Consider the following 9,875-nt stretch of genomic DNA (forward strand, 5'->3'; position numbering starts at 1 on the left):
CAAGACCTGGGTAGCGCTGCACCATTAGTGGTGCGCAGAGCACCACCACAGTGTGTTGCACTTGGTTGCATGCTACAACTCCAAGGTGAGCGCTGCAATTTCACAGGTGTACGCTACACTTTCTTTACGGCACCGCTGATGCTTGCAACAGCTTAGTCAACAGAAGCAACACAGTTTTTTTTAAAAAAAAAAAAAAACTCAAGCAAAACAAAAATAATGGTACCCATCGCAGATAAAAATATATGCGAAAAAATAGCTTTTGGTCAACTGGAAACAACTAAAAAACATGCTCTAATACCAATGTTAGAAAACACAGTGGAATACCTCAAGCACAGCTTATTGAGTTGCTCCACAAGTTTATCCAGCTTGAACAAATAATCTAGCAAGCCTCAAGCGTCTCCTCTCGGTAGTAAAGTATACTACATAGAATAAACCAGAGTAACACTCAACACATCTACAACCTAGATACTTTCTCAAGAGAGAACAAAAAGAGAAATCAGATTCTGTAATTTTTTTTTTTTTGGAATTCTCTGAAAACCATTTGAGGGGGGTTACATATAGCTCTCCTTGTGCATCTCATATTGCTGGCTTTAAAGCCAGCCTTTATTCACTGCAATAAACTTTTATTCACAACCGTGTAATGCATGGCCATTAAGGCATAGGAGAGGCATCTTACAATTCGAATTGTAATTTAGGGAGCTCAGCTTGTCGACCAAATCTGATAGTTTGATGTTGTTTATGGGATCGAGATTGATCTTAGTTGTTAGTGAAAACAAAAACCTAAATGCTACCAACCACATGGTCACAGGCAAGAAGGGATGATACATGCAAGAAGGGCAAGCCGAAAGAAGATTGTTAAGGAAAGTCTCAATGAATTGAAGGAAGAATACAAGGAGATGGAAAGGAAGGTGTCAACTGCTTTGTTGGTACACAACTTAACCATATCGGTCTACCATTTACTCGAGAAGTAATGTTTGTCCCACTACCAAGCAAGTTTAAAGTTCCCCTAGCTTAACTTGTATGATGGGCCAAAGGAAAATGTCAAGCACCTTGAAGCTTTCAAGTCCTACATGTTGGTCCACAGGTTCCCAACTGAGATAGCTTGCCAAGCTTTCTTTTTAATGCTTGAATTCGATGAGTTCAATAGACACTTCCTTGCAAAGTTCATGGTGAGTGAGATGAGGAGGCAACTAGTAGTCTATATGATGATCGTGAAGGAGCAAGAAGAAGAAATGTTGAAAGAATATATGGAAAGGGTTAACAAAGATAGTCTCGCCCCAGATGACCAAGACAAAAAAATTATGTTGGCAATGTTATTGGGTGGAGTATGGTCGTGAAGTTCATAAATGGTGCAAAAACAAAAGCTTTTAAGGTGAGATAAAAATAAAAGAAGAGAGGAGGATGTACAATGGAGCGACAAGAGGGGAGAAAAGGAAAAGGTAGGTCAAGTCCAATCTCCAAAAGGTCATAATGTACACACTACTAACCAGGTGAAAGCCGTAGAAACTTGATGGGCACAACGAAGGGAAGAAATCGATGAAGTAATAGGGGAAGTAAATTTTGCATGTATCCTTGTTAGAGTAGCCAGAATACGGATGGGTTGAAGTCTTTAAATATAAGAAATGCAAAGGGAGAGTTAGAGCGCTTCGTGGTGGAACACCACCTCCGACTTGTAAGAAGACGGGAATGAGGATGGGATGTGATCCAGGAAAGATGACATAAGAGGGATAGGAGCCCAAAGAGGGTGGATAGGAGATTTAATAGACTAGAACCGAGCCCAACCTAGAAGAGGATCTCCACAAGCCTAGCATGCCCCTTATGATAAGATGAAAATCTCATGAGGGTTTAATGGGGTGGTCCCACAATGCTAAGAAAAGCACATGCTGAGAAAGCAAGACACCAAGAAGTTTGTAGTGGGGAGATCGTAAAAAATGGTGAAGACAGGCTTGCAAATGCTAAGCTTTAGTGAATAAGATTATGCATGAGTCCAATACCCCTTGATGATGTGTTGGTAGTGACTATGCTAGTTGCAAATTACACAACCAGAAGGGTCCTAATGGATAATGGTAGTTGACCCTGCATTTTGTATTGGGAATCATTCCAGAAAATGAGCATGGGGGAGAATCAAAGGAGAATGGCCCAACCCCATTCAAAGGGTTCGTGGGGGAAATAGTGTAGTCAGTATGGGCAAAGCCTTTCATGATGAAGGATAAATTCTTAAGATTCAAAGGGTCCTTTGCCTATAACGCAATAATCGGGGGACCGACATTAAAGAAGATGAAAGTAGTCACATTGACATACATCTAATGATGAAGTTTCCAACAAAAGTGGAAATAAGAGAAATATGATGAGAACAAGTTGGCGAGGAAATGCTGCATTAATTCTCTCAGAAGAATGAAAGAAGTAATTACAATGTTAAAACAAGAAGAGGTGGCAGAACCTTTGGAATTGATAGAACTAAACACTAGTTGATTATATAGAACTGTGAGGATCGAGACAAGGATGATGACTGCAGTCAAGGAAGGTGACCCCGAGTTTAGTCCCATCATGGAAATGAAGGCTCACCGCTCAAGCAAATATTCCAAGAAACAAAGATTATCACCATCCAATAATATTTTAACAAGGATACAAAGCAAGAAGTTGCCACCTATTAGAATCCACCAAAGGATAAGATTTGTAAAGAAGAAAGCCAAAGGCTGAGTTTTGATTCAAGAAGGAACACACAAAACTTTATATTTAATTCATAACTTGGGACTTAAATAGGTAAACTTGGAATATCCCTCCAAGCATAGGAAATGAAAAGGCGTATATCCAAAAGGTTAATAAGAGGAAGATTTACCCTCCAAATCATGATGAGAGTTGTTAACATCGTGTTTCACACGCCTTTGGGCCAGGTTCCAATAACTCGGGTATTCAAAGTTTCACCTACATACTTAAGCAAACACGAAGAATGGGAGGCCTGGGTGGTGGTCGGGAATCTCTGATGCCAAAGTCAATATATCTTCTTAGTAGCTTGTGCATAAGCTGAGAAGGATCAGAGAGAGTCTTTTGTTCTTGGGGAATGACTCTTATACTAGGTTTCTGGTGGGGACAGTTCGTCATTGACTTTGAGGGGCCCATGTCTTTCCACTGTTCATTTAGTCAGAATCCTCTAATGCAGCGTGGCATCTGGGGCAGCATCATTCATGAGGCATGGAGTCCGAGGAGTAGCACCATTAATACAATGTGGCTTCCTGACTTACTTTACCCATAAGCGTTCCCTATTTAAGCCTTTCCATGCCTGTTATCAGGAGATCACGAGTTCTCCATATTTCTTGCCCACCTGTCTATGCAGGTTCCCAAGGGTAGTTTATCATCAGGATGGTGTCAGGGCGGCAAGTCTCATCTACCCCTATAGTCCACTTTCCCTACTCGTGGGTTGCTTCGTGGGTGGGTTTTGCCCGTGGGCCGAATACTCTGCTAAGGTCCACTGAGTCCTTTTAGAGGAGGTCGTTGGCCTTGACTGGGCTTGGCCGGGTTCTCTGACTTACTTCTCCAGAGGTCCCTCATGGGCTTACTTCAAGGGCAGATAGGGGAAAGACCCCCTTACAAGAGCCCTCATGTCCAAAAGGTTCATATCGCTCAAGATGTTGTTGCAATTGTTGTACTTGTCTCCTCAACTCCTTTAATTTAATATCATGAAGGTCCCATTCATGAGCCACAAGCTGGCGGTAACTCATTGTTTGGCTTTTGGTGACGATGATTCACCATAGCAACCGGGTGGACCTTATACGTTGATACACATGCTATCTCAGACTCGTTATAAAATCTGCATTAATAAATTGGCTATTTGATTTTACAAACGTCTACTTTATGAATAAGTAATGGAACAAAGTCAGAGGAGCCGCACTTCTTTTCTCGGTCGAGCGCGCCTTATATACCCCTCTTTCGGCTCGCAAGTCGTAATCAAGCTTGCTTACACCATCTTCCTTCCTTAAGGAAGAATTGGTGGCTCACTATGTATGAGTTGCCTACTAATTATGGCCTCTCTTTGTTGTTTAGGGGACAAGGGCGCCCCACACTCCAGCAGCACTAGAGATAAAAGGTGAGATCTATTGTTTGTGCGATTCCGTATCGCTTTACTCTAATTAGGGATACTCATTAAAACAATAGTCAATTTGATACCTATTGATATCGGGTTTAGTACCAACATGGATAAAAAGGCTCACCACCCGAATGAATATTCAATGGATATAGATTAGCAGCTACCAAAACTATTTCACCAAGGATACAATGCAAGAACTCACCTCCTATATTGATTCAAGAAGAAACACACGAAACATTTTCATTCTTAACTTTTATAAATATAGTAAATGAAAGCACACACAATCCAAAACAAAAAAATTAAATACTTTATTAACAACAATTGGAAATAAAAGACATCACAAGAAACTAAGTGAATTCTCAAAAATCGTCATATTTTGCTAATATAAATACCTAAAAAACTCGTCATAACTTCCTCTTTTGCCAGCCCAAACACTAAATTGCACACTATTTGATGCGTTGGAAGCTAGAAACATAGACATTTCTGAAGGTATACGACCTCCTAGTTAATTTTCTTGAAATTAGTCCAGAATTAATTTTGAAATTGCCCAAAAATGGATGACTCAACATTTGTCTCTAGAAATCTTTCAGTGTTGGAAGAGTTTATCTGGGTTTTAAGTGACTACCAAAACATGTTTGTTTGGAGCCACGAGGAAATAACAGGGATAAACTCGAAAATAAATGAGAATCAATTTTGCATGACTCCAAATGCCAAACAGGTGTGGTAGAAAAGGCGAAGCTTCACTGCATACAAGTGTCAAGCCATAGAAGAGGAATTTGACAGGTTGCTAAAGGCGGAATTCATTAGACAAGTGCATCATGCGGAATGGCTGTCAGACACATTACTTATCAAGAAAGAGAACGCAAAATGGCAAATTGTGCATAAGCTTCATGGCTGGCCACAAAATGCTTAGATTTATGGACGCCTACTTCGGCTAAAACCAAATAAGGCTCTGCGACATACAGTTAGTAAATCAAATATTCCAAAGGCAAATTAGGAGGAACATGAAAGTGTATGTTGACAATCTTCAAGTTAAAAGTAAGGAGGAAATTAGCATTTTTCGGAAATTTAGGGAGATTGGCTAGTGTTAAAATGACGTCCGAAAAATTATTCCTAGTTAAGAATTATTGGTCTCTTGAAAAAAGGGTAGTCTAAATGGGTCATGAAGGGGTTGGTCCAACACATATTCATGGTCCAAGTCTCATTACTAATAGGTGACTACATCAAAGGTTAGAAAAACTCAAGAAGTCGCATATATAGCATTCCCCCAAAGAGATGAGAGCTTCACAAGCCTGTCAAAGAAAATTATTTGATCAATACTCATATCAAGTGAACCAAAATAAAAATGTAGAAGAGAACTTAGGAATGTGGCAACTGCAAGTTACCCAGAAGAACTTCCTTCTCACTCTAAGATGCAACTCTTTCTCACTCTTGCAAACCTTTCTTTCTAACAATTGTACTCAGCAATATCTGAGTGTATGGTGTGAAAATGAGAGACAGAACACTATCTGAGGGTTCTCATTGGTCCAAGATTTATTGCAAATCTTCTTTTTCTTTTTAAAAGTTTCAGGTGGTTTTCTGGCCCTTGGATGTACTTGGCCTCTTGATTTACTGGACTCACTAACCAATCAAACTATAATTAAATAACTTAGCCTCTTGATCTTCATACTAATAATTAAATGTAAAAATAAATAATTGCGATTAGATCAATATCAGATCGTGTCCACCAATTAAACCCTAAACTCAATTAAAAAGCTACTTTCACATTCTTTGTGTTCAAAATAGTTTAGGATTGAAATCAGAAGATCAAAAGGTTTTAAATTCAAAATTTTCAAAACTGGAAACTTCCTAGACCTCTCGCTAATCCCTCAGTCCACCGAACTATGCAGAGTTTGATGGCCTTTTCGTCAAGCAAAAAGTGAGAGAAAGTACTAAAAACATAAAGTATCCATTAAGGATATAAAGAAAAAATAAATAAAAGGCATGGCTAAAGTTTGCTGGCTGTATGCATAATGATCAGATTTGTGTCATCATACAAGGCCGATCATTAGTTTATTCTTGTCCTTTTATCTTTGAAATCTTGGATAAGCTGTGCTTTTTTGTCTCCCCAATACTCACATAATTCAGCAGGTTATCATAAAAAATGTGTATGTAACCTGTTTGGTACGGGAAATTAATCCTTTATACTAAACCTTTCGCAAGTCCAAAATCGAATATGATGAAACCTTGAAACAGTACTTGAAATAAGTTTCATATGCTTGCAATTGGTGCCGAAGACTCTTATTATCAACCTGTTTGGTGCCGAAAATTCCTTTATTATCATATGCTAGTTATTAGCATGCTAGCCAACATGCATCTTGAACATTAATATTGCTAGACAGGATCACTCAAAGCTTGATAAGAATCTTCACATAGTCCGGGTGCTTCATTAGGTCAAATGCTTTATCAGCATCTTCCAGTGAAATTTCATGACTCAAAAGTTCACCAAGTTGGAATTCCTGCCGATCGAACATATAGAACAAAGTAGCATTGATTCAGATGTTACCAGAATTCATAAGCACAATTAATATATATTGTTGTTTAATTTTAACACATTTCATACCCAATAGAATAAGGAAATTTCAAATTTGAAAGCATAAATCAGTACTGCTTATTGCTACCAAAGTGTGAAGATGATAAAAAGTAATGCCACTCTTACGTACATGACTAGCTGCTATATATATATTGATTGTTGGGATTTTTGTGTGAGCATGGTTCTGTTTTATGGTGGCTCGATTTGATGAGGCTTTAGCCATGAAACACAGGCTTGCTCCGATAGGCCCAAGTCGAATTAGGTTTTCACTACACAAGCGTGTGTGTGTGTATATATATATATATATATATATATATATATATTGTATATTTGTACGGCCGCTCGTTGTATTGCCGCATTGTGTATTCGACTTTCAAGAAAATAAAATTATTTGCACCTTGTAATCATATTGCAGAATCACGTAAATCTTATGTTGGTATGTGATTGAATTCATTTTTGCTATACTTTTTCCTTTTATCGTTCTCAACATTGATTAATACCAAAAGAATAATGGTACGTATACAATCTTTACACAATTCAAAATTCCGAAAAATCTTAATATATTTTATGAATTCGTGGCATTATCACATTGGTTAGTTATTAAATTGCTTGTGAAATAGTTGTGTATATATATATATATATATGATTATTCATACCGACATAAATTTTATAAGAAAAATAATATATATATTTACAGCAATTTCTTTAAATAAAAACTCACCTTATTTTTGCATTTGTCGATTAGAACAGGTAGGTCAGTTTGGGGTTTGAGCCCTCCAAAAAGGTAACCCTTCAAGGTTCCACCAAGCAATATGGGTAGGGAACTGATCTCCAGTGTTGGATGATTTCCTACACCAAGTAATATTGCTTGTCCTTTTCCCTTATGAATTAATTAGCAATATTTGTAACATCATGTATACATATAACATGAACATAAATAAAATATAGATAAGATATACCATTTTTGTGGCAAGGAGAGCTTGATTGAGCAAGAGTGGGGCTCCTGTGCACTCAAAGCAATAATCCACACCAATTCCACCAGTCAATTCCTTGACCTGCTCGGAAATAGATTTCTGATCATTTTCATCATCACTAGGGTTTATAAAGTGAGTCATTCCAAATGCTTCTCCCTTTTTACGTTTCTTCTCATTCTTGTCAATGCCAATTATCTTTACTGCCCCTTGTTTTCTTGCTCCCTCTATGGCCTGCAATATTTTACACGACATATTAGATTTGAAAATGTTACAAAATCGAAATCCAGAAAATTAAAATTGATCTAAAAAAATTAGACATACCCCTAATCCAACAGCACCAAGACCAAGAACAGCAACACTCGATCCTTGTTCAACCCCAGCTTCTTTCCAAGCAGCCCCAAATCCAGTTGAAAACCCACAGGAGAGAAAACTAGCATGAGGCAGATCAATTATGCTGGGATCAATCTTGAGGACGTAGATAGCATCAACAACCATGTACTGCGACCACGTAGAGCAAGAAACGGCTTGGTACAGCCTCTGGCCTCTTACAGACATTCTCGATGTGCCATCAGGCATAAGACCACTCAAGGGTATAGGGTATTTTAGGCACAAGTTTGTCTTTCCTGACACACAATACTCACAGTCTTGGCACTGGGCCATGAAGGTTGGAATGACAAAATCTCCTGCTCTGACATCTGTTACTTCCTCACCCACACTCTCTACCACACTGCAATCACATAGTTTAGTTTTAATAAGGGTTGAGCTCTTCAGTATAAATCTACTAATTTGCAAACATTTTTTATTGGCACACCAACCACATCATTGTACAATCTTAGGGCACAGCATTTGAGATTCACTTGAAAAAAAATAATTTATTTTTGTATGGTGAACCGGCCTACTTTAAAACTGAAATTTTATAGACTTGCACACTCTAATTCTGTATCTAACTTTACTTCTACGATAGAAATAGCATAATTCAAACTAACTCACATTGTGCAATGACTTTTTCCTACTAAAAAACGAAAATGGTCGATTGTTTCTACAATCAGTAGTACTACTTCGACACAAGTACTGGCCTGAGAAGATGGAGGAGACATTACAAATTAGGAGAGCTTACCCGACACCTTCATGTCCTAAAACTCGAGGGAAAGCAGACTGCAGAACAAGAAGGAAAAATGTCAAACCCTCTGTCTAAAAACTCAGAATTATTAAGGGAAGGATACTCACAGCTGGAAAGCCCTTGGCGTGTAACAAGTCTGTGTGACAAACACTGGCATACAGGATTTTGACGCGAACTTCAGATGATTTTGGAGGCTCTATTTGTATCTCTTCCACCTTCAACGCTTCCCCAATTCCCCAACACACCACAGCTTTCCCCACCAATTGGAAAAATAAAAAATAAAAAAATAATATTATGAGATAAATTATTATACCCATCATGTATATATATAATGATCTTCTCTTCTGCAACTGCATATGTAAAAATGAAATAAAAATAGGGGCATACCTTTGCATGTTATGACCTTTGAGTCGCTCAGCTTCGACATCTTCTCCAGCAATTTATAATATCAGATTTTATCAAAAAGAATTCAGCTTTCTATATATCTCTGTCTTTCTCTAACATGAGTGCTGCCTGCGTTTGGATTTGTGAGTTCCTTGCGCCTCCGGTTCCAGATCCTCAAATAGTGTCATCCAATAACAACATAAAAGAAAAGTAGATATCCACTGTTCAGTACTGCTCGTCTTCTTCAATCTTCACATTGCATCTATCAGTCTCTTTTACAAAACCTCCCAATCAATTATATATATGCACTGTTCAGCACTGCTGTGTACTTCCCAAGAAGTACCGGTGGTGGAATAAAAAGAAAAAATAAAAATAAAAATAAATCTAAATGTAGTTAGTTGTGGGTAGTGAGGATGAATAGTAAAACTCTTTAATAAAAGATAGCTAGAACCATGTGCACACCAAAATCAAGATTGCGGAAACCGAAAAATAATTTATAGCTTAAAAGTAAGAGTAAAGGGTATTGTTACTGTTTAAATAGATTTTATATAAATAAATTTATAAATTGATATGATTATGTCATATGTTAAATTTAATTTATAATATAATTAATTTTAATTATAATTTAATATACTATATTAAATTACTAAATTTTTAACTTTATTTTTATAAAATATTTTTATGACTAAAGTATTTTTTAAAATATCTATACCTATTTAGTTTAATACATGTCTCCTAAGT

General features: G+C 37.4%; 1 protein-coding gene across 1 annotated transcript; it reads right to left on the bottom strand.

Annotated features, from left to right (window-relative positions):
• Positions 1-6,339: 6,339 nt before the first annotated feature.
• LOC121256544 (CYP enzymes assisting alcohol dehydrogenase-like) lies at positions 6,340-9,501 on the bottom strand. Its single transcript, XM_041157384.1, has 7 exons — positions 9,138-9,501; positions 8,858-9,000; positions 8,748-8,785; positions 7,952-8,357; positions 7,616-7,861; positions 7,378-7,536; positions 6,340-6,582 (listed from the first exon to the last, which is right to left on the bottom strand). Exons 1-7 carry the CDS (start codon positions 9,175-9,177, stop codon positions 6,472-6,474), a joined length of 1,143 nt encoding a protein of 380 aa, XP_041013318.1. The 5' UTR covers positions 9,178-9,501; the 3' UTR covers positions 6,340-6,471.
• Between the last annotated feature and the right edge of the window lie 374 nt (positions 9,502-9,875).

The sequence above is a fragment of the Juglans microcarpa x Juglans regia genome, chromosome 3D (genome assembly GCF_004785595.1).
Source record: "Juglans microcarpa x Juglans regia isolate MS1-56 chromosome 3D, Jm3101_v1.0, whole genome shotgun sequence".
Classification (NCBI taxonomy): domain Eukaryota; kingdom Viridiplantae; phylum Streptophyta; class Magnoliopsida; order Fagales; family Juglandaceae; genus Juglans; species Juglans microcarpa x Juglans regia.